Here is a 25160-nt window from a genome sequence, read left to right on the forward strand (position 1 = left end):
TTGTGAACATGTGAGTAGAAGAAATACGGCACCCAGTTTTTTGGAACTGCAAATTTGAAGGCGTAGTGTTTAGATCAATCAGAAGTACCCATAACCCATCAAACAGGTGGACGGTAAAGAAACAAAACCCCACGTTTCTTATACCCCACAGACATGACAATTTCAGGGAAGAAGTGATTTTGTATGTTGACATGTTCATCCTTTTGAAGATGAGATAATTATCTGTATGAGTTCACTCCGTGGCTTCTTGAACTGAGCGAGTATGATCAACTCCTGGGAGAATCTCAAATGGCTCATCCCTGCAGCTGTGTATCAGAACAGAAGTTGATAGGGAAACTGGTTGTTCCTACTGCATTGTATCTCTGCGGATAGCTGATGTGTTCAGTGAGCCCGTTGCTTGGGATTTTTGTCAGACCGTCTGACAGCTAAAGGTTGGGGGAATGCAAAGCTCGACAGTAGCGAGGTGGCACACGGCACCAGGGACTCGAAAGCCCTCTCACCGCAGTCTGTGGGAGCTGTGGGCCCAGTTCCCATTTAGACACACGGGTTATCGGTGCCCTTTTCTGGGGCCTTGCTGTACGGCCGGAACGCTACACCGAGGCGACGCTGTGCACGAGGATCGGATCCCTAGACCTCACTGGCAGCGGAGTTCAGTCCCGGAGGGCGACAGGAGCTTGCTCAGTGGCATCTCCTAGAAACGCGGGTAAGCTCCCCATTTGAGTAACTGTCTGTAATAACTTGCCTTCAGAAACTGGCCTGAGCAGACTTTGTGGTACGCTTCTGTTCCGTTCAGGGCACGTTTCTGCCTGGGCGTTTTTGCTGGACCGAGATTTTTGTGCCGCTTCTGAGGATCTTTTTCCACCAACTCACGCGCTCTAACAGGAATTGCTTATTTGTCACAGCTGAGGGTGGCTACATTCTGAAGCTAAGCAAAAGAGCTTAAAATGCCAGAGTTGGGTCCCGGTGACCCTGCCCGCTCAGCACGCCACCCCTCTGGGACTCGGGCAAGTCACCTAAGAGAATAGATTACATGCATCCCTACTCACTGTTTTTCTCCTAAATCCCAGGTAAAATATTTAGATGAGCGAACGGAGCCAGAACGTAGCTCTTGGGCCCGTACAGCACATCAGCCGAGCAAACGTTTTTTTGGTGGGGCTGGAACTTAAAGCTGCCTTTTCTAGTACAAGACAGTAGTGGGAAGGTAACCGCTTCTCAATCCTTCGGGGAATTCCTGCTTGAGCGGAGCTCGTCAGCGGACGTAAACGGAGGCCAGCTCTATGTTGCGAACAGCAAGGTGTAAACGTGGGTACCAGTCTGCTTTGAAATCTTAGCTATTATAGAAAATTTTTCGTACAATCTTGTGAGTTCAAGTAAATTTCAAGACCCACAAGATACCTGGGGCAACGATCCTTTTCTTTAGTATGGGTTAAGATGCTCTTCTGGAGTGTTTTATCCACATGTCTCTGACACTCCTGTTTTGCTCACCTTGCTAGTAAAGACGATCTTAGAGAAACAGCATCATTTCTGAATAGCTACAGTAGACAGACCTCGCACATTTCAGGCAAGAGTTATCGAGCTCACAGCAGCAAACAGCCTAAGTGTGGCAGCTACAGAACACTTCTAGAAAAAGACTAATACAGATGTTCCATACGAAGGCAAGAGAGGACCATCCCTATAAATTTAAGAAAATAACACTTATCGCGGCAGGAGCGCGTAGTTTGCTGCGTGACACAGGGAAGGTAGAAGAAAAAAGGGTGACTTTTGCTTCAAGCTTTATTGCGTAAGAGAGAAACTGAGCGAGAAGTTTAACAGGACCAACGGTTAAGTCCTGAAAGCTGGACTTTTTCTAGGGAAGCCAAGAAAGCCCAGCACCTCAGTCCCAGGAATTCCTAAGATATGCTGTCTCTCTCACACCAAAACAGTGTGAACAATGCAGTATTTTAGCGAGTCAAGAGTATCCGCCTTCAGATAAGCCGCGATGCGCACCTAGATTTTTGCTGACAAACCCGTCAGGTTGTGTGTGGGGGGGGCAGCCTGGAGGTTGTGAGTATAGGAAACATCGCTGCAAAACGAGTAATTTGTTTCCTAAAGATCTAAGGGATATGTGAAAGCCTACTTTTACGAAGATCTGTATGAAATAATTTATACTATCATTTCAGTGGACTTGGCAGTTTTCGTGTGTAGGCTTTCTTATACAGGAGAACGAAATGAAACACGCGTAGCAGTTAGAGGTACTGCTACCATAGCCAGAACATACCTCAACAGTACTTTGCTCGTCTTCTGAAATTTCAGATGTGTTTTGTTTCCTAGTTGCTCAGACGAGAAACAGGCGAGCCCGGGTATATGACATTTCAGATAGCGCCCGCTAGCGCTGGCTGCGGTAGTCGGCCGCCGACGCGCCTTCCCTTTCGACCGTGCGGGTTCGGGACCGGTAGCAGCACGTCGCACAAATCAACAAACTGCCAGAGGATAAAAAAACATCGTGAAATGACGTTAGAGAATATTCCTGACTGACGAGAACGCGCGCAGGACAGGAGGAAGGATGATCTTGCCTGACGGCAAAGGGAACCGATTGGGTAGCAGGAAAAAACCCCATAGGAAATCGAGGATTCGCATTCACTTTTTTTTTTAAAAAATGAAACAGGGAAAAAACGAGCATCTGAAAGCGTTTTGGAAATCTGACCTTAGTAGCTGGCAGCAACTGTAGTCAGATGTTACTGGCCGAATCCGGCAGTTCTTCGCTAGTGCACAGGCAGAATTATTTTTGGTCACAGTGGGAGTTTTGCCCGACAAGAGACTACAGAAACGGTTCCAACCAAAGATAAAACAGCTGAGGAAAACCTACAGAGTATTTAGACACAGTTAAAATATGATCAGAAATAAAGTCAATGCAGGAGGTATATAAGGATCTAGGTTCTTAAAGATCACGGTAAGTTAATTTAAAAATCAAAATTACTTGGTGTACTACAGTTGAATTTAGAGCAGTTGGAAGGGCTTTTAGCGTGCTAGCTAGCACACTTTCAACCCAGCAATATAATCCCGATTACGGCATCAGTCAGTGGGAGGGTACCCACCGTTGCTTAGGAAAGTTCAGAAAAAGTGAAATAGCTTTTATGTTCAGCAAACAGAACCGCAGTGAATGCCCTTTTCTTGGGCAGTACCACGTTCGAAACTTGGTGCGAAGCCTGTGGCGTGTTTCTCTAAGTCATGCTTTAAAAAGAGAAGGCTAATGAGGGAGAATGAAACCTTTAAGAGATTAATCTTTCTTCTTTCAATCTGTGCTTAACCGAAAAGTTGCCATCCAAAAATACTTCCGTGTACCGTGAATTTTTCAGCATTTATGGGCTGACTGCAGTTATTCCGTTCCAACTTGAGATACTCTTATGATTCGGTCACACCCGTACAGTCACAGCTAACGCGGTGCAAAAGGATGTGACCCCAGGACACCGGAAGGAGTCGTCATGTTCACGTAACTGGGCTGTGGGTTAGCAACTTGGACAGAGAAAGTGATGCGTTTATGATGCGCAAATCTCCAAAAGGTTTAAGAGTTTAAACACACAAATTTATTCAGGATTTGGGCTGTGTTTCGACAGCGCAGCGCGTACTTAAGTCCTCCTCCGATCAAGAAAAGGTACGGCATGAAATCCCCTCGCGGTGCAGTCAATAGGATTGGTTTGCCAGTCAAATTCGAGTGGGATCGTCATGCTGAAATTTCCCACGGTATTTCTTCTTTAAGTGGCAAAGCAAAACAATTGAAAACAAGAAAATAATAGAAAAGCATCACATTTAAAAAATTCATCACTAACACAAGTTTTGGTATCGTTTGCCTGATTTACTGTGTTGGAAGGGAATTGAATTAATTTTTTATTTTTATCTGTTCTGATTCACTTATTCCAGTAACAATTACAAGTAAATTATTCTTTCTGTTAGATCAATTATTCATAACACAGATCATTTAAAAATGAGTTTAGCGGAAGCAACTTACTTCATTTTTACTAAAAGTGAAAAAGGAATTAGCCAAATTAGTTAAAATAGCTTTGAACTCCATATTGACTAAAGCATTTGTGCCAGAATAAAAATTCATGACATATAACAACAGTATAAATGATTAATCATTTTAGTTCATGGATATCTATATTTTTATTTAATTACATCTATGCATAATATAAACTGTCTGAATCTTGGGAATCCAAGCCAGCGAAGCTGAAGAGTCTTCTTATGTTTAACATTCACCATGTGTTGTTTTCTGCTAGGGTTAATTTGTAAAATGTAAACCACATACTATTTGTATGCAGTGTTTATGTACTATTTATAGAAAGTCTTGACCATTTATAATTATCCGACATTTTTATCCATAATGTCTGGATACGATTAAAGAGATGTTTATGGAACAGACAAAACAATGCTATTTTTACAGCTGAAGTTCACTTTATTTCACTTAAAACTTTTCGGAGTATTTTATGCTACATGGACAACAGAAGGGATAATCTCTACTCGGATAGCTCTCTGTCGAGAAGACTAAAATTATTTCCAAATAGTAATCAACACAGTACCCGTGGGAGACTGTACTGTTGATTTTAAGCAGGAAAAGAAAGCTCAGTCTGAAATGACCAAAAATTGGTTTCTGAAAGCCGTAAGGTTCAACCCTGTAGCAACTAAGGATCGTGATCGCTTAAAAGTCACCAGAGGTTTCTAGAAATGATAACACCAAGTAATCACGTTAGTTTTGTGATGTCTGTGAAGTCACTTCTGACTTCTAGTGCAGCTCAGAAGCCCCGACTCCCATTTCCCTCTCTTGTAACGCTTTCTCTGTTGAACAGTCTGTACGTACAAGTGCCTCCACAGCATGTATGTGCTTTTATTGACTGTGTTATGGCTGCTGATTTTTTTTTTTTCTCTCTTTCTTTCCAGAACTCTGGAAGTTTTGGTGAGCTTGAATGAAGGGCAGTCTTTCATGTCCAGCTCGTTAACAATCACCGCTTCTGAGTGTGTAAGTAAACGGCTAACGTCATTCAACGTAAAATCCTGAAATCCAGTTTCTCTTTTGGTTTTACCATTGCATGACTTCTCAGTACAGAGAACCTGAACGCACGACAAGGCCCGTTAGATGCTTAGAATGCCTAAATCCACCTAACTAAAAAGTACACGTGTGCAGGCACATGCAAAATATAGGTATTTTAATGATACGTCATTTCTTAATACGTAAGGACATATATCTCTCTATATATGTATGCACCAAGTTGCCATCTCTGTATTTTGAAACATGCTTACAAATCTGTTTTATAACACCACCACATGCAAGAAGGAGTTCTCAGCTGTTTTGAATTCCTTGATGAAGTGTGTGTGAAGGGTTACAGACAAGATATTTTTTTGCAGTTCTGTAAAACAACTCCCTTAATTTTTCCCATTAAGGTGGCAAACAGCTTTATTTTAGAAAGATTGTTTTTGGCAGGATTCCATCTAATAACACACAAAAGCATCTCTTATGCGCCAGGCTTGGAGATTTACCTTTGCTTTCTGACATCGTCTCCGTTATAAAGGGCTTCTCCTTCCATTGCTGGTGCATCTGTTTCACTAGCTGCTTCAGCAGCTGCTGACTTAGACCACAGGCAGAACTCTACGTAGAGGGAAAGCCCTGGGATTCTCCTCCTCTCCCAGGCTACCTCAGCCACTCTGCCCCGAGATCCAAGCAGCGTCTGTGTGTTCCTTGTCGGTATGGGACTTGTATTTTTCTATAGCCTGTGAACTGTGTTTTGCTAAATACGTTACAACAAATTACTTTAGCACAGTGTGCAGCTGTGGCTTTCAAAATATTGGGCAGCTTCTGTGCCATCAGAGACTTGCTCGCTATAGATATCATCCTGTCGTAAGAGCCAGGTGTGACACAGTCACCTGGGGCCCCGCTCCAGCACAGTTCTCCTGAGCAGGATAGGTGGGAGCAGGCTGAACAGAGCAGGCAGAACCTCGGGACTTCAGACCGGGTACGGAAGGTGGTCATAATCCTAACAGGAGAATACTAACGCTACGTAACTTCAGATACCTAACTTTGGTGCCTGAGTAAGGAGTGTATGCTCTCAGCTCTGTTAATTAGGGGAGACAGTCTTTGTCAAAGCACAGGCTGGAGTACCTAAGTTAAGCCTAGGGTTAGGGCAGTGTGAACATCCTGCTATGTTTTTATCATAGGCTTACAGAAAAGAGTTAAAAACAGCTTCCAGGATAAACCACATAGTTAGGCAATCAGTGACTTTTCTAATGTAATACATAACATTTCTAATCTCCATGGATTTTTTTTTTCCTGTCTTCTGTATTGCATAGGCAGGACAGTTAAAATTTTTGCAGTTAGACGCAAGACCGCTACGTAGGGATGGAGGTTTTGGAAATGTGCTGCGCACGGATACCGTGTTTCTTTAAATTTGTCTCATTTAAAGTGTGAATTTAGTGCAGCTTTCCTGTCAGGCATAGAAGCATTCAGAACAGTACCTTCTGCTCATCAGCATGCATTTGTCCAACAGTATTTTTATCGCTCGTAGGTAATTAACTTCGAAAATGAAAGACATTTTTCTTCTATTAATTTAAAAACTAAATACTTGGGTAACCGTAGAAATCAGAGTCATCTCAGTTCAGGCCTTCAGTTTCAGGAAGAAAGCCTGAATGAATTGAGAGCTGAAGAAACACACGCTACCCACATCACGTTTCTCTGTTTAAGGGCCTCTTTATCATTCGGAAGCGTTTCCATCTTACACCAAAGCATGCTGAAGCAGCCTCTCAGCATGATAACGTAAGGACGGTACAGTCACAGGAGGATGCTGGAGACTAACGGTAGACTGCTTTTCTCTTTATCTCAGTCCTTTTAGAGAAAGCAGCACACGTTAAGTCGGTTCCCGTGCCCCCTTAAAAATTGCTGAGGTTGCACAGATAGGTAAAAACAAAGCATCGATGCAAAGCAGATCATACCAAATTGCTGGGTATGTTTGTCTTCCCTCCGCTGTACTCTAACAGTGCTTCTCTGTAGTCAAAAGTTTTCACTAACAGGAAACAGAACGAGTACAGATGTGCACTGACAGGAAAAAACTGTCGTACTTCTGATCGTCCTTTTTTTTTTTTTCTTTTTTTGTTTTTCCCTTTCATACACATTGCAGCAAAGACAGCTCCATACAAGGAGAACTGCTGTTTCCATAGTAGCAGATGGGCAACTGCAAAAAATGGGTCACTGCTAGAATGGTTCCACTACTACTGATAGCTGAGCAGATGATGGCTAGTTGGTACATGAGATTTACAAGTAACAGCCTCCCCTAGCAAACGCACATTGCTGCAGCGAAAACAAACGAAAAATACGTTGCACCTAGGCACGGAGGCACGCATCTTACCTGCGTCTCGTAAACGCGTACGCCTCACTGCGCCTACGCGTACTTGGAATAAAACTCTGTTTCACCTTCCATTTGCAATGGTGTATCTCCAGGACAACTTTTCTCGCTTTGACGGAATTACTCACGCTGTACGCCAGCCTTAGTGATTCCCTGGGTGTCTCTCGCTTTCCTTTCCTTTTCCCTCAGCTGAACTCTGAATCACTTCTATTTTCGTAAGGTCGCTGTAGCATTTTTTCCAGTGTTGTTCTAAACCTGCAAAGCAGCACAGAACACCAAGTGTAAGAATAAGAGCACCTACAGGATGTGGGTTTGACGTGGTGGGAGATGGGCTGCTCATTTCTTCATTAAAAGCACTACTGCTGGAAGCAGTAACACTCGTTCAGAATTTCTTAGGATGGTGGCTTCAGGTTCAAATAGCACTACTACAGGGACTTAGCGTGCTGGAGCCTGTACAGCGTGAATGCCTCAGATGCGTGGCCGATAAGCATAAAAGCGTTACGTATGTATTGTTAGTAGAGATGCCTGAAAGTTCCACCCACCCACCAATCCATACAGACCTGCGTCCTCATGGGAGGAGAAGGGCACCTCTCATCCGCACACTTAGGAGGAGACTTTCCCTGTTTGTGTCCAACAGCTTGTTTCTCAGCAGTCAATGTATCCTGTCTTTTCTTCAAGTTGGGCCTCATTCTTATCTCAAGGATATCAGTTTTACATCAAAAAAGAATCCACTGGCTTGCACTGGGGCAAGTTGGGCCTGTTACCCATGACTGAGTGACTTAATTTCAACTTAGGTTTACAGGTAGGCAGAAAAAAGTAGTTTTCAAACTTTTGTCATTCTTCATTTAACACGTCCATCAGTACTGCTGTGTTCAGTCCCTGAGACTCGAAGGCCCCAGAATACATAGGGAAAGAGAAACAGGAATAGCATCTTACTACCTCCTTCCTCTTTTTAGCGTCGATAGATCAGTCGTTGTGATATACAGCTCCCGTTGAAGCATCCTAGCTTACCTTCTGCGTAACTCGTGGAACTGAGGAGACTTACAGCGGAGGTGTCACCGAACTTGTGCCAAAGAGGAATTTGGCTAAGACTCCCTTCTTGTTCCTTTGTGAGGAATTTCTCCGTTGGCAAGAAGAGGATCTGATGAGCGGGAACGTTTGGGTTTTGTATCAGTCAGTAGGAAGGTGGTTTGGGGTGAGCGGGAAAACCAGGCAGATATTATTTGCGACATCCACTGACACTGTCTTTCTGCTTTCTTTGCAGTCTAGCGGAGTAGCAGCGCTTATTGCTGTTCTTGTGCTGTTACTGTTAGTGGCGCTCGGTCTGCTCTGGTGGTTCTGGCCCCTCTGCTGCAAAGTGGTGAGTAAAGACCGTTAGAAAAAGTGACTGGATGCGTGATTCACGATTATAACTCATACCGCGTTGGGAAACACAGATACCATAGGAAATAAGTTAAGTGAGGAGCGCTGCATGAGACGTAAGCCATCCGTTGAGGGAGTTTTCTTTCATTAGTGATACGCGATAAACGGAAGACGAGACCAGCTTCAACACTGTGGACTGCGCTCTTAGTGGTGCTTCTGGCTTTCCGAGACCTGCATGCATGTGAACCGGCATCGGCGTGCTGGTGTGCTGCTCCCTGGCTTTCCACTGAGCACATGTGTTTTATTTCTGTGGAAGCTTTGATGAAAGCCTTTTCTCGATTATTTGAAAGTTGTTGGCCAAAATGGTATGCAGATGTTATCCAGAAATCAAGGACCATTTAAAAAGTACTACCACTAAAATCGGTATTTCTAGTCCAGTATGGGCTCTCAAGATGGAAATCCCCTATTGTCTTAATAATCCCTTGCACACATTGCATCTCTCTTCATCTGAGTGCACTCTTTATCCTTCTAGCAGCAGTCAGCAATGCTGCTTCACTAAGTCTCCTTCCATCTCCTTGCGTGTTGGGGTTTTTTTAAACCGCTGAAGTTTATTATTCGTCCAGTTCAACGACAGCGCCGAGGGCTTGGGAAGCGGAGATTGCTTCCAGGCTGTTACTGTATTCCTTGTCTTGTCTCGGGCTTGCGGAACCTGAGGCAGCAGAGGAGCCGGCCTTCTCGCCTGACCGTGCCGAAGCCCACGTCATCAAAAGCTTCGTTGTAGTCCGTCAGGCCCCAGGCTGTCCTAGGACGAGAAGTCCTAAGCCCCCATCTGCATCCTCACGGTCTGGGGTTTCTGAGGCAAGAACTATGAGCTCTTCTCTAATAGGAAGCCCCTCTTCTGTCTCATTCTCCACAGTACAGTCCCATCAGAAATCTAGAGAGGTTGTCTGTCAGTCATCGTACTCCTACTTTATTTTCTATCGTGAGCCTTCCTGTGGAAAAGGAAAATCAGAAATCAGTAAGAAGAAAGCCTCCTATTTTCTTATTTTAAAATAATTGGCTAACCTTGATTCATAGACCACACTACTTAGTTTCTACCCTTTCTGTCTGTAGAAAGTGGCGACAGCTAGGCATTTCACGTAGATCTGTCATCTGGGGCGGGGTGAGAGGGAGATGGAGGACATGAAGGAAATAATATTGCAGCAGGCTTACGCTAGTAGAAACGCAAACGTTGTGAGTTTCAAAGTCTAGTTATTTTAAAAATACACACGTAAAATAGGATTTAAATCCCTAAGTGAAGCCAAGTAACTTTTTTCAGTGTCTCCTGTCAGCTAATTACAGACATACTTTGACTGACTTGTTGCAGTACTCCTTCATAGTAGTTGAGAGGGACCATCACATCCTTTCTCAAGAGCTGCTTTTCTGAAAGCAGCTGCCTTTCTTTTATGCTTTTCCCGACTTATAAAGTTTTTCTTCCCGCCCAAGAAAACAAACGCACTTCCTTTTGAATTGCCTGCTATCAGGGAACCTAATGTTCCCTTAGTTTGTCACAGCTCTCAGAACAAGTTACCTCACAAAAACTCTGGTTTTTGTCGCTAGCTGAGTATGACTGTCAGAACATAATCCACGCACCTCTAATTTACGTTAGCCCACAACCAGGACTTTTACAGTTGGAGGCGCAGTCCGTCACATCGTATTCAGTTGCGCACGCAGTTTTAGTCATTTGCCAAGCGGCTGGGGTTTTTTCAGCATCAGGTTTACGCACGTACGACCTCGTGAAAAAAATCAAAATACTTTTCACATTGAGAAGTCAGTGCTCGTCAGCGGTCCGTTCCCACGCTATAGCAAAACTTCATACGCAATGCATTTTCCTTTCATTACAGTAAAGAGGGATTGCAGTATCACAGTCCCTTGAGAGCGGGAATACTCTTGCCAGTGATGGCTCTGTAATGACAATCAGTAAGGTGCTTTCTGGATTTTTTTTATGTCAAAGTCCTACATTAGAAAAGAAGTCAAATATATAGTTCTATAGTATTAGTTTCTAGCCCTTTTGGTAGCTACGCCAGTGTAATATATTAAAATATTAGCTGCACCAGCCTACGTCTGTTGTAACATTACAGGTGTACATCAACACCTGTGAAGGGATACCTAAGATAGGACCCAATGAACTAAAACAGACGCCCTTTGTAACGAATTGCAGAGCAAAGACACTGCCTCGAGTGCCGAGGATGCACCGTGGCATTTGGGCAGAGTTCCGTCCGGGCTAAGCTCCTGTGTGGAGCTGCACTTCTACTGAGCTGTGAGAAAACATCCCTTGGTTCTGAGTCACCTCGTGCTCAAGTCTGTTTCTCCCTGATGTTTACTTTAAGGGATAGTGTCTTAGCCTGAGCATCTTTTCTGGATGTAACGTTTGGTACAGGAGGGATTGGCTATTTCTAGGGAAGTCTTGAGCGGCAGGTCGGTAAGTTATTACTAAGAAGCAGCCTGACTTCTGCGGGAGCAATAAAACCACGGCACTTTAAATGTTAGTACCCTCTGTTGTTTCCTCCCATCTCTCATGGATATTTTTTGTTTCTTTAAAAATAAAAGGTATTTTTAGGACTCTCTGCTACAACAATACTGAGTTCCAAAGCCACATACTGTTGTTGCGCTGAACCTATTGCCAAGTACTAACTCTTCCTTTCTTTTTGTTTCAATGTCCGTTTCCTCAGATCGTTATACTGTGCCTCCATTCTTTGCGCTCTCTCCTGCACCTGAGGTTCTCACGTGACTTGTTATTGCCCCTTCGGGCTACGGAGTTTTGGGCTTTGTTGCCAGCGTCCTTGACAAGAGAGGCAGCATATTAGGGCCCGCTTCCCTGGTCGAGCAGGGACAAAGAGCAGGAGCAAGGAGGAAAGCGACAGCCCTCAAACCTTACAAGCATCCCATGCTTCAGCATCAAATGGAAGAAAGAGAGGCAAAAGGCACTGCGGACAGAACGGAGAGCTTTAGGTGCTTCAGGCACTCCCCTTCATCCTCGCTAGGACCCAGTCTTGACAGCGTTCCTCGCTATGAGGTCCGCGTACACTTACGGGTTGGGGTAGGGGGACTCCTTTTTCTTTTTCTCCACACACCACACCCCCCCCCCCGCCCCCCCCCCCCCCCCCCCCCCCCGGCCCTTCTTTTTAAAGGCAGTTCACTGTTGACAGTTCTTTCACTCTTCCCTCAATATCAGAACATATGATCGCATCAAGCTGGCTTCAGGCTCTGGTGCTGACATTTCCTAATGCCCACATCACGCGAACATTTGAAAAGTGTTAATGAGCAGATCAAAGGGACTGTTGCCTGAAGCAACTAACTTTTTTTTTTTTATTTTATTTAAGAAATCGGCTCTCCTCCAAACTCTAGTCTTCATTCTTTGCAACTAAATAATGAGATGCAGCCTTGCCTGCTGACGACGATAATAAAACAAAACAAGGAAGTAATCCATCTCTACATGGGGTTAATAAGACAGCAGCGTTATTCAGAGTCTTCCGTATTTAAACAATCTGAACCAAGTTCAGGAAAAGTTAATTTGCAATATTATGATCTTCAGCATGTGCAGTTTCGTGCTACATTTGCATTGTTTTCTGCCAAAGCTGCATGGGTTCCTCAGATTTCTCTTTTTTAAAAATGGCTTTCTACTGATTTCACTTGAAATATCACACAAGACTCAACGTAATCTTTGTGTGCGTGCGCCTGTGCCTGTGCGAGAGAGAGAGCGTGCGAGTGTGCGAGGAGCCTGTGGAAACATAAGGATGCAGGCATTTACATTCCACTTCTGTCAGCAGGGGTGACTATCTGCTACTCAAAGCAGATTATTTTCTCACACCACTGTCACATTTAAAACAAGTTTCATTTTCTGAAGCTATTAGAAATAACAGCTAATTAATGTATTGGTTAGCTTCAAATCAAGTTTACCCTGTAACTTCAGGTTGTTTAGCAGCTGGCATAGGATTAGATCCTTCGCTCAGGGAGTCAAACGAAAAATGTCATCGACTCGTGACTTTTGAGGCCCAGTGAGGTCCAACAAGTAGAGTTTTTCTTGATGCACTGGGCGAGGAATTTTGATTCTTTAAATATCAATAGGCGTAGGGCCCAAGCGAACTTTAAGCAAGCATCACAAAGAAGTTTGCTATGCAAAGTTGTCTTTGCTCGGGAGAGATGGCAAGACTTAAGAATCGCAGAACTACAGGAAGTGGAGCGATAATACCTTTTAATATGTATTTATATAAATCCGCAACCTAGCTAGGCCTTTCCCCCCTGTACGGCTTGCAGTCTTGGCAGCAAAATGCATTTTTTTTGGAGACAATCGTTAGGTAGACGGGCAAAAGGGAAATAAGAATGTGAATTAAAAAAGAGAAGGTGACCCTGAATATATTTTAAGTACAGTTTTACTGTTTCCAGTCTTTTAATTGCTTTCAGTGAGAATTAAATATCTTCATGCTTTGGAAAATCTTGCTCAGCGTCCAAGTATCTCTCAGAATCTGTCCCATGATCCCTCTGTGGTGTTGTTTCTTGTGAAGTTGGGGCAGTAATTCCAATCTGGCTCTCGGGAATGTTTCACTAATTAAATAATTGACTTCTGTTAAGTATTCTGAAAATTCCTGATGGGTGGGAAGAAAAAGTATTCAGAAATATTTAAAGAACAGTAATTTCTGGCATGTTTTTGCAACGTCACGGCAGCAAAGGGACGTCTGGTTAAAATCCACAGTTGACTTTGCAATCCACGCAAATATTCTGAGCTCGCTTGATGGAACAATTCAGTATCTTAAACCTGCAGCGCTGTGGAAAAATGGTTCCAAGGGTGCCATAAATTCTTTCTCTTATTTGATAAAATTCCTGTATCCAGCGCTGAAAGTCCATAGCTTGTCTAGGCAGTAACTAGTAACTATCTTGGTGGCGCTGCGACTTGAAATGTAAATCAAGAAAGAAAACTCTAGATTATTAGTCAATAAAAATATGTTTCTTTTATGTGTGATGCTATACATCTGTGCAGTGACATTATTTATAGGCAGTAGTAGAGTAAATGAGCGTACTATAATTAATAGCACAGAGCGAATAAAATAAGACACATTTCAATTAAGGTACCTACTCCTGTGTTAGGAGATTTAGGTGTTTGTCATCATGGACAGTTTCGGTTATGTTTGTGTAATCCTAAGGCATAACAGAAACAGACTCCTTTATATTCACGGGGCATCTTTAAGTCATTTCTATACAATAGTCAAACACAAAAAATGACTCGCACTCAAGTACTTCTTTATAGCTTCCAAACCTGCTTTTCTTGTGGAAGAACGGCTGTGCTTTCAGTTTCCATCTTAATCGTTTAAGAGGGTCGCTGCCTTCCTCTTCCCCTCCGCGCACCGTTCAGTGGATTCCTGTCAGTACCGGTAAACTCCCCGAGATTTACGATACGTACGCGAGAAAGGGAACGGGAAGAAACCGTAGGTAGAGGTTTAAACATAGGTCTAAGCGAATTATCCGAAGAGCCGGCCTTTTCCAGAAACAATTTAAGAAGCCTTGAGAATGTAACTCCCACTTGCAGGCGCTCCACAGTGTCAAGGAGCTACATACTTAAATTATTAGATCTGAAATGTGAGATCTGCGGAAACGGTCTGGACATCTAGAGGTGAAGCCTGAGCTACCAGAAGGCATTTCACACTTGTCATCGGGCCAGAAATTATCCAGCAGCATGGCACAAAGAAGCAGGCATCTTGGCCCAAGATTATGCAAGACCTCACAGAGACCCTGGGATGCTTTTCCTCCCAGGCTTGCTAATTAACTCCATAGGGTTTCATCAGTGACTGTTACTTAGAAAGACTGAGTCTTATCCGGTCAGGAAGCTAAGTGGCAGACACGTCTGCCCAAAGAGTGTCTGCCAGTCAACTGATGTTATTTTCTATTGACGGATGGTGTTAATTTCCAGAAGGCCTTGATAATCGATACCCAAGGGACTTGACAGGAGCGGTTGCCAGTTTGCAAGCAGATGTGGGGGACTCAGAGGGAAACAGTTCGCTCTTAAAATTTTCTGTTGGCTTTTGGATGCTGCCAGTGCTATTCCTTATGCTTCTACATGTTTGTCTCTTTCAGGTCATCAAAGATCCCCCTCCACCTCCGTCAGCTCCAAAAGAGGTACGGTAACGATGGTGTTCCGCTCATCACACTGGTTACACGACACTACTCCTCTGTGCTTCCCTGTGTTCTGCGAATCCGGCTCTTTGTCCTAGCTGCTGAATAAGAAAGAACTGCCCCGTGGGAAGCCTTAAGCTGAGAGCGGGATGGCCAAAGTCCAAATCTCTGTTCTGTCTCAGTCGTCTCAGTGAGGCATGAATTAAGCCCAAATCCACAGAAATATTTAGTAGGGGCTTTATCCCAAGACAGTCGAACATTATTGTTCCCATTCTGCAGCGAAAGCAGAAAGACCCAGTAGCTCTTGTATAACAGTCTAAAGGTTCACGTATGACTTCAACAGCATTTTCCCACAGCTTTGGCATTCCAGACACTCAAGAACCCTTATAAGGGAATTTCTCTCCCTCTTACGGGCAATAACGCACTAGAGGATCTCCTGATGTCTTCAGAATTTTTGCCCCATGGTCTTGATTTCGCCAATCGCTTGAGCGTACTCAAGTGTACCCTGACAGTTAAGTCCATGATGAGGCACACTTCATTGAGCTGAGGCAGCCAAGAGCGAGTTTGACAAAGGTTGGCTTAGGAAACTGCGATCGGCTGCGCAACCTTTATCTGCGGATCCGCTGAACGCTGTCTGCTGAATCCAAATGAGTAGGGCTGATGATCTGGCTCTTTGAAGGCATTGTATTTTCTGCAGGAGAAGCCGCTGCAAATCCCTTTCTTTGCGTGCGTTTCGCTTATTTTTATTAGCGGAAAGGAAAAGGACGAGGCAAACGAATGCTTGTCAGTAGAACACACAGTTAGATTCCCCATATAGGACTTTACTAATGGTCGCCACCAATGCTTCTCCCACGCACAACATTAAAAGTATTTCCAAACACGACCAGATTTTGTTTGGAGATTGGTAAACACCTGGGGAACCTAAATATCTGATCTTTCACACCTAACTTGGGAAAATTTACTCTCTGTGAACTCTAGTGAAATATACTAAAAAGACACTTGGTGGGGGAAAAAAGAAAAAAAGTATCTTTTTAAACTAAATGTTACTTGAATTTATCGACAGGAAGAAGAACAAGAGCCCTTGCCTACCAAGAAGTGGCCCACAGTGGATGCTTCCTACTACGGTGGACGAGGAGTTGGAGGAATTAAAAGGATGGAGGTTTGTACGATGTAGAAACGCCAATTCACTAAAACACAAGCCCTCTGAGGCTGCAAATGGTGGAAACAGAGACTTTTAAATTGTACTGAAAATACAAGGGCATAATGCGCATTTCCTTCCCAGTGACATAAGCCTTGTAGAATTTCTTACCGTCCTCAACAATTTTGACCTTGCCTATGAAAGAACAGCTTTCAGTAGTTCCGTTTGACTGGAACTTTAAATAGCTGCCTGAAGACACGCTCTTTCCATCAAGCTAATGAGAGAGAGGGAGCGAGAGCCTTTTTTGAGTGTTTTGGAAGAAATTACAGTGAAACATAAGTCCTCCAACTGTGGGCCAGCTAAATGCACTGACAATGGTGACGCTAAGGAGAGGCTTGATCCCAAAGGAACTCACAGCGACAACAGTGCCTCTCTTTGAAGAGACATGATAGCATCATGTTAATTAAAACAGAATGAAAAATGTGCATCCTTATGGGCACGTCCTTATGTCAGATTTTATAGTCAAGTCAGCCTTTATGGAATTTGCAAGGGAGTTTTCTGCAGTTTTTAACTTCAATCTAGAAAACCGTCCTGAAATACCCACCTATGCCATATTGATGTAATTGTTGAAACTTTAAAGGTACTGGCCTAAGAATCAGCTTTGCTTGAGTTCTTTTAAACGCAAGCAGAAGAACAGGCAAGTTTAAAGCTGCGTTGCTTTTGTGCGTTTCCTTCAGCAGTTCAGAATTGCTAATTTAGAGGAGCTTCAGATTTTAGAAAAAGAAAACATTTTGTGCAGCGCTTTTCAGAGGCAAACTGGAAACTACTTGCCAGACTTACAAGCCTGGATTTCTAACGGGAGCCACGATGAGCCTCCAGGAGGGGTTCCAGGGTTTAAATCCTTACATTTTGTAAATGGGATCTTGCACAATGAAACAGAAAACCGATACCTCGTGAACGCCAGTAACATCAGAAGCATAAAGAAAGGCGTGTTCATCACGTGGCAAAAATACAGCATTTCCTCTTCAACGAAGACAGCAGAAAGCAATGATTAGGTTAGAAAACTTTTTAATCTGTGCTAGGAATTTTGTGCAGGACTAAAGGCTAAAGATGTAAACCAACCGAAATGGCCGATAACACAATCTCGGGCTCTTGAAAGGCACCTCATTCCATGGAGCTGTTTCTCCGTCCTTCTCTGGGACCCCAGAGTACTAACAAATTTCGGGGTCGGGTGCCGCATTGTAAATTTGAATATGGAGCTTAAACCCTCTGTCCTGTAGTATCTGTAACAGTGGGGCCGAGGGAATCGCTGGCTAACAGCCCATTCCCAGCTGCTCGGACAGAGCGGTATCAGACCTCATACCTTTCACTGGCTCGACAGAGCACGTTGCTCGTTCGGTGAATCGGGGCAGAGCAAGCGAGGAAACGAGAGAGAAAACAGAAACAGCCTAACAAGATGATGGAGGTGTCAAAGGGAGGTTATTCCTTACCTGACAGTTAAATGTGGTTTCTCCGCTCTGGCCAACGATAAACTTGCTGGACTAGTCGTTGCGTTTCTTCTCTGTTTTCAGTTCATGTGGTAATGCAGGTGTCTGTTTTTTTTATTGCTTCTCTGTGCTCTATACTTCTGCCATTCTTAGAGCAGCTTAATTCTTCTGGCAGCTTCCTAGCATAGAGAAAAGGAGAGAACGAACCAGTAAACTTGCGCTTACCGCTTCCGTCCTGCTTCTCTTCGCATACCATATTCCCTTCCGTGGCAGTTTCACATTCACTCCCGCCTTCCCCGCTAGCTTCACCCCTCTGCGACAGTCCAGAATAATTTAGCCAGTGTTGTTCACTCTTCCTAGATCTGTCTTTTGGCGTTGCTTTAAAGTTTTATGATGTCATTTCTAGCCCCCACCCGTTACAGGCTGTAAGTTTTTATGTCAAAGCTGTGTTGCCAGACTCCACAAATTCTGGTTTCTTATGGGTGGAGTCACTTTCATCTGAAGGAGAGGGTCATTTTATCAGTAAGGAATCCACCATCTCTCTCTAAATGGTTTTAACAGTGTTTAAAATACATTTTAACAACCTCATAAAAAACACCGTAAAAGTACCATTGATCACAGTGAAAGATACAGATGCATTTTAATGACTCAGCGGGGCCTACTTGGACATGAAAGCCCGTTCTAATATTGCAGAGAGAGGGTTCCCCAGCGAGAAAAAGAAATCACTAAGCAAGCCAAACAATAAAGTTCAAAATAACACAAAGGTTCAAAACAATCCCCCTCCTCAGAAATGATGGTCTGTATCTTACCAAGGTGAGTTGCGGTTTTACAGACCAAATTAAGCTCTGTCATACTTTGCTGCTCTCGTTCTCTACGTTGAGATTACAGTGGTAAACAACACTTGGTGGTGGTGATAAAATGGCAAGATTTTCCTCCAAGGTATTTCATTTTTCTGGAGGGGGCTACACTCTGGCTTGCCTACATATTGTCCTCACTTTCCGTATCAGCACATTCTGCATATGGCGCTGATGAGGATGAAAATGTCGGGCTGCTTCCTTCCTCCGTCCTACGGCACAGTTACCCTGGCACGTTACAGAGTGTCCCTAGCAAGACCCGCAGCAGTCTTCTCCCTCCCTCCCGGCAGCAGAAGGAAGACCAGGGGCATGTCTTTTTCCCGGTGAGCAAAACGATTTTGTGCCCCTTTGTGGTGGGAGAGTTGTTGCATCCCACTCTTTTTCTGCCCGCTTTTCAAGTGCTTGATTTGGCAGGTAGTGAGAGAGAACTGACGTATACCTACCAAGCAGTGTGCAGTGATGCTCTCACTTCTTTCCCTCAGGGTGGAGGGTCAGTCGTCGTCTTTGGTTTTTCTCACTTGGCTGCTTCTCTTTTCATGCCTGGCGTCTCCAGTCAGGAGGCCCCTGAAAAAAACAAGCATGTTGGTAGGGTCCTGCAGTAACCGTTAGCTATTTTCCAGTAGCAGTTTCATGACTCATCGGCGCGTCCCATTTACCCAAGATGTAATGTCCGAATGTAATTTCCGGGGTTTAGGTGTATCAGTTCCTCCTTACAGGCTAGATTGTAGCAGATGGCATGATTTAGAAAGTTTTGCACTGAAAATAATCCAGGCCAGTTTCACTAAGAACTTTCAAACTCCAGCCATAGCTTTTAGATGCTCTTTTGGGATGATAAAGTAACAGTCTTGTCTAGGTTCGTTTCTTTGTACAATACAGAAAACATCCTTGCTCAAATTGCTCCATAGTGTTTCCAGCTACAAGATGAACTAAGATTACTGTAGCAAGACAAATCATGTCTCTTAGAGGGAAGGTTTTTTCCCATATTTCCTCTTAACAGCATAGTAAGTACAACCTTTTATGGAAGTGGAAATAGGTGCTTGTCTCACCAACAGCAATAATCCAGGTTTCCTTTCTCTTTGAACCCTTTGTATATATTTTACACGCTTGTGGCAGTGATAAAATATACATTGCTACACGCTTTATGTTTACTTATTACGCAGGTCAGACTGCTTCATCTGTGTTTTCTCCAGTAGGTATCTTCTTGCAGAACCACTTGAAAACCTGAGCAGTTTCAAGGAGCTTCTGCTAAAACTTGCTCAAGAATTGCCTTCTATCTAAATTGGGGTTCTCGACAAACACGCTGTGTTAGGAAAGCTGGGGTGACAAAAAAAAATTAAAAAAAAAATAAAAAAATCTAGGCTTTCACCAGTGCCGGATTAAGGTCTGGTATTTTTGGCTAAATCAGAACCAGAAATGGTATTTTTACATCATTAGTTAGAGAAGATTTCCCAGATTTCCTGTCTCCTATAGAGCCTGCGTGATGCACGGTAGAATTTTCTTCCGGTATTTCTCTCAACTTTTCACTACTGAGAAAAAAATTCGTATTTACACATGTATTTAAGAACGCTTGTCATCAAAAATGAAGAGGGAACATTTTCCTCAGTACGTCCCCTCTGGTTTATTCAGAACTTCTTCCAAATTTAAACTTTCTCAGCTACTTCTGTTATTTGCAACAGTTTACTTCTCCTTTGCGTACAGTGCGTTTACGCCTGAACTCCGCTTTACTTAGGTTCGCTGGGGTGATAAAGGATCCACCGAAGAAGGGGCTAGATTAGAAAAAGCAAAAAATGCTGTGGTGAAACTCCCAGAAGAACCAGAAGAACCTTTTCATCCTAAACCACCTAAACCAAAGCCTACCTCACCAGCCATTCAGGAGAAGTGGTATACGCCAATTAAGGTAATCTTTTTAGTCTTCAGTACAATGTAATTTTATACTAAAGGTTGGATTTTGTCTGCCTTAACGGTCTTACGCGTGCTGTTATACTGAGTTTTAAACATACATACTCATTACCGGCCAAGAAAAACAAAAAATTGTATAAAGCAATATCACGCAGAAAGTCTGACAAACAAGCGAAACATAATAAACGGCATCAAGTAAAGACATTTTCCTCCGTAGATGCCATGAGTCAATTGCGAACCCGTCACAAGCTCTTCCTAAAAACCGAAGATGGGTTCATAAACACCTTGCTCTAAACGTCTAAAAACAGAGAATACACAGGTTTAGCTGAGAGTACGGATGCGTCTGTTCCGTCTTCACAACTCCTTTTAAGTCCTTTCTACCAGCAGAAAGTCTCGAAGACGCGTTGTCCGCGCACACGCACACGCAAACTCCGCAACCCATCTGTGCGGAGCGGGACGCTTCTGGCAAGCATCAGAGCTGCTATGCCTGTTATGCGCAGGCAGCCTGAGCGCTCGCAGTGACCGTGCTGCCTTTGCTACACGCAGGACTTACCGGGCAGCACGAGTCAGCTGTATACCATGTGCCTAGCAGGTCCCAGGCTTCCTGAGAACGATGAACTGGCTGTACGTGTGCTGTAAAAACACAGACGTTTATGTGCGAGAAATCCCAGGTGGACACGTGGCAGTTCAGCCCAAAATATAGGCAAATAAACATATTACTGCTCCATCGCTCAGAAGTAAAGGTGGGCTAGGTCACAGCCGCTCCGCTCCCAGTGGAGATGAGAGCGCAGCACCCAGCATTCACAGATGGGAAGGAGCGGCACCGCAGCTGTGTGGCGTGGGTGACGCAGCCGCAGTTTGGACTTTGCTTACGCGGCTCTAAGGAACTGGTGCTCGGTTCTGCCAGGAAATTTCTCCACGGATCTCCTTGGACAGTAACTTAGCAGGTGTGATGCGTTCTCCGTTGACTCATTTTATTGTACTGAAAGTCCTGTTGCTCTGTCACCGCAGGGTCGACTCGATGCACTGTGGGCGCTGTTACGAAGACAGTATGACAGAGTCTCTCTGATGCGACCGCAGCAAGGAGATGAGGTTTGTGTGGTGCGCGTATCCGCTACGGTCGGCAAAAGAGGGGTAATTCCGTGACCTTAACTAAAGAAAGCACTGCAGCCAAAAGAATGGCACGACAGGAAAAATAACGTGTTGGGGAAACAAATGCATTGAAAGATGCATCACACCAGCCCAGAAATGTTGACGAAACACGGATCTCCCGAAAGCAGAGCGAAGGATTCCGTGTTTTGCGCGCGTTCAGCTGGAAAACAAAAACACAGGACACCCTTCATTCAGCGTCGACTCTCTGTAACCAATACCCAAATCTTTCTCGTAACCAGCTATTTGTCAGAGTAGAGTCTGGCAGTCAGAATACTAAAACCACGTCAAATTTAAGTAACCACCAATAACTTTCACGCAAGTTGCTTCACGTAGCTTGGCGCTTACATGCCAAAGGCAACTTTCACAGAAAGGAGAGGCGAGGATACTTGTTTCTCGAACAATCCTTTCTTCTGCTACACTCGTGACCCATGTAAAAGTGGCCTCCACTACAAAGACTGCTATGAGCAGGAAGAAGAGTTATTATTTGAACCTCTTAAAGCGAGGCTAGATTGTGTATTTCTGATTGCTATTCCTTAAGAAAGTAGTACTTTAAATCTCAGCATTTATCTCAGGAACCGATTTATCGCCAAGGTATTTCAAATCCACCGGGACCGTTCAGCTTCCTGTTTGTGGCACACGGGAAGAAACACAGGAGCAAACGATTTCCTCTAAATGAGATGACAAATTTTTCCTCAACTAACTGGCCCCAGATGGGTGTGACAGATCAGATTCTGTCACGCCACAAAGCAGTAGCGGGCGAGAACATTATTTTTGCAACATACCCCGTAAAGATGACATGAAAGAATGAGAGGGGTTAAAGGGAGGGAGTTACCTTCTAGAGAATGAGAGGTAATCGGTGTTTAGATTATCTTCCTGGGACGAAGTTTGCTTCTATTCTAAAGGAAAAAAAGGTGACATTGAATTAAGACCAAGACGAGTGTTGGAGGAAGCAGAGTGACAAAGTGCAATGCTGGAAACAGGGAGCATAGTCAAATACTAGCGCTATCATTCTTCTTGTTACGTTGGCAAGTTATTTACTGTTCGCACGAATGATTCATGTTACGTGTAGCAGAATTAACAATAACAAATCCACATACAAAATACACGGTACAGTACGGTTTAACAGGTAAATTCAATGTAAATAGGAACGTAGAAGAAATGGTGCCTGAACGGGCTAAAAAAAATGTCGGGCGGGCTCTGTTTTGGGGATTACTGACCATAAAGACAGGTAGTTTCTGTAAAAATTGATTGCCAGGGAAAGCTTTGTGGAGCCGTTGTGAAGTCAGGCATCTGCCTTCTCTGGCCTTGACAGAAAGACTTTGACCAACATCTTGATTTATAAAAAACAGACGAGTAGCTCACTGATCTTCGGTATCCCCACTGAAAAAAGGAGTAGAACGTGTACCGATGAATCAGATCTAAAGCAGTGGTCGTTAAGGTGTGACCTGTGAGACTGTAGGAGTGCAAGGTCTGTCTGGCATAGTATTTTATATAACGGGGGGAAAAAAAATCAAATCTTTTTTACACGTTCGTGACTTGCTAGGTAGAGATCCCATGCTGCACCCCGATGAGTCTCAGTCAGCAAACGGATGAGCAGTCACGTACGCGTAGAGCGAGACACGCGTACACATACTTACTTCGGAAGCACTGTTACGGTAAACAGCAGCCACGTAGTTGTTTTGTTTTGTCTTCTGTCTTTTACGGTTTAAGAACTTGGTAGTTCCCATTTGTAGAAGAACTCACTGCTGAATTCAAGTCCTTGATCAAGTGATTGAAATTTAGGCATGAAGTATCAAAGCCGAGCGAGCTTTTTCTTCCTTGTCTCCTCTCCCACCTCTGCCACGTTGCCAGATAATGCCGAGGGTGGCCCAGTTTGAGGGCTGCACACGGTTGAGCTGAGAAGCTTTGATTGCGGATGGAAGTCCTCCGAGTGATAAATTTTTCAGCTAGCAATCCGTGAGGTTAGGGAGGCTTGCACAGGTGTGAGCTAGCAGGTTGTCGCCGACATCTGTTTAGAGCGGAGGCACAGGTCCTCGGCAGCCTGCAGCGAGGCTGCAGGATTGTCAGCAGATGTAGTTAAGAGTGGCAGAACAGTTTTGGTCTCACATTTGCCGCCTGGGGGCTGAAACACTAAAGGTAGAGCGGGGGTGGACACAGCTGCGCTCCCAAACATGCCTCAGGCACAAATAAAGAGATCTAATATAGTTTGACTCTGTTGTGGTGGGGAGATGAGGACAGAGAGCCACTTCAGAGACAACTTAACGCTGCAACATCTGCCGCCAAGTTTCCAGGGAGTGACAGGGGACAGCAGGTACAGATCGAAGTCCCCACGTAAACAGCCTCCATTAAGCCATGAACTCTTTTGAAGGGCTCCCATCAAACATAGTGGAGACCCCAGCAGGAGATTTTGTTTTCAAAGCCACGTTTTGTTTTTTGCGCTAACAAGGTAATTTATAAATGATGCATTACCCTGCGTTCATACTCCTATTTATACTTTCTTTCCTTTTTTTATTAAAGGAGCAAAAAAGAACGAGCCACAGTAGTTTTGGAGTACTTTGCTAAACCAGTTAACTGTCCGAGAGTTTCAACTGAGGTTACAGCAACCTTTAGTCCACAGCGTTACGTTCAGCTAGGAAGCTAAATGCGCGCGCCCTTACGTGTCATTGCGGAGGAGCGTCTGCCGTTGTTTCTGTACCGGAACGCCTCTTGCAGAGAGTTCGTTACCGCACGAGAGCAGAACTTGGCACAGGTTTGGGATGCGGCATTAGAGTCCTGTTCTTTTCTCTAAATCCTTGTGTTTATTTTCTGATTTGTAGTTTAGCACCTAAATGTAACGATCGGGGCTTTTCCAATTCTTTATATGACCTAGTTGCTTTGTGCAATTTGATGGTGGCTGATATTCTGGTCCCGTGCACGTTCATGCACGCAAATGTCTTTAACGTCCACAACCAGCCTGTGGCACTTGTATGTCAAGATTTTGCCCTATCGGGATGCAAACATGTCTGACTGGTAAAAGGAAAAAAAAAAAAGTCTATAGCTAATTCTAGAAGAATTTCTATAGTACAACTGTAGAATATTTTCAGCTCTTTTAATGTTACAAAACAGCCTGATAAAAAGGAAGACACTTGTTTTGAATTTTAAGCTTATTAGTATTTACCTGCTTTAAAGATTCTTTTATAATAACAGCTACAGAATTAATACAAACATCTGTTTAAACTAAGGTTACTTTGTGACCATCTCTGTGTTATACAAAAGAAGTGTCTTTTGCATTGTAGCTCTGTTAGCATCACACGATGTACAGTTAGAAACACTTTGATGGCATTATATTCTCTGAGATGAGGCCCGTGTTACCATTCCCTTTGTGCTGCTTCTGTAATTCCTACGCTGGGCACAGGCAGAAAATACTAAAGCATTAGCTCGGTCTGTCAGTTGTAGAGTGGAATAGTAATTGTTCGGAGGCTGAGGCTTTAAGTGCCTTACAACTGAGAGAAAACTCGCTGTTTTGAAACAAAAGACTAACTGCAGTGGCTCAGAGTACCGTAGCTGTCAGTTCTCAGAGTGCTTTCACAGGGTTTGACGGGCAGTTCATCACCTACCTTTGCAGCAGAGCTGCCCGTCTGCCAGCACTGTTACTAGCTAGTGCTTTATAACTCACTGAGCAATGGTTGCTTGCTACAGGGTCACGGGAACAGGAACGAGACTGGTGATAGCAGGATTTTTTGGTTTACCCCTGCCTTCTCTAAAAACACAACTGTTT

General features: G+C 43.9%; 1 protein-coding gene and 2 long non-coding RNA genes across 4 annotated transcripts in view; 1 reads left to right on the forward strand and 2 right to left on the reverse strand.

Annotated features, from left to right (window-relative positions):
• Positions 1 to 25160, forward strand: part of ANTXR2 (ANTXR cell adhesion molecule 2) — a 116669-nt gene that overhangs the window by 52093 nt on the left and 39416 nt on the right. Inside the window, exons 11-16 of one of the 2 annotated variants that reach the window (XM_075750785.1) lie at positions 4912 to 4990; positions 8629 to 8724; positions 14835 to 14876; positions 15937 to 16032; positions 20082 to 20249; positions 21263 to 21343. In XM_075750785.1, coding sequence (XP_075606900.1) covers positions 4912 to 4990; positions 8629 to 8724; positions 14835 to 14876; positions 15937 to 16032; positions 20082 to 20249; positions 21263 to 21343 — 562 coding nt within the window. The remainder of the gene's footprint in view (positions 1 to 4911; positions 4991 to 8628; positions 8725 to 14834; positions 14877 to 15936; positions 16033 to 20081; positions 20250 to 21262; positions 21344 to 25160) is intronic. The other variant, XM_075750786.1, reaches the window with a different exon arrangement.
• Positions 5335 to 10498, reverse strand: LOC142601601 (uncharacterized). Its single transcript, XR_012835104.1, has 3 exons — positions 10359 to 10498; positions 7925 to 9718; positions 5335 to 7619 (listed from the first exon to the last, which is right to left on the reverse strand). It is a non-coding gene; the product is annotated as an uncharacterized LOC142601601 (long non-coding RNA).
• The window catches only part of LOC142601598 (uncharacterized), a 306344-nt gene continuing 298123 nt past the window's right edge, over positions 16940 to 25160 (reverse strand). Inside the window, exons 8-9 of the long non-coding RNA XR_012835100.1 lie at positions 22236 to 22299; positions 16940 to 17677 (exon numbers count right to left, since the gene is read on the reverse strand). This is a non-coding gene — a long non-coding RNA (uncharacterized LOC142601598). The remainder of the gene's footprint in view (positions 17678 to 22235; positions 22300 to 25160) is intronic.

The sequence above is a fragment of the Balearica regulorum genome, chromosome 4, assembly GCF_011004875.1.
Source record: "Balearica regulorum gibbericeps isolate bBalReg1 chromosome 4, bBalReg1.pri, whole genome shotgun sequence".
NCBI classification, from domain to species: Eukaryota; Metazoa; Chordata; class Aves; order Gruiformes; family Gruidae; genus Balearica; species Balearica regulorum.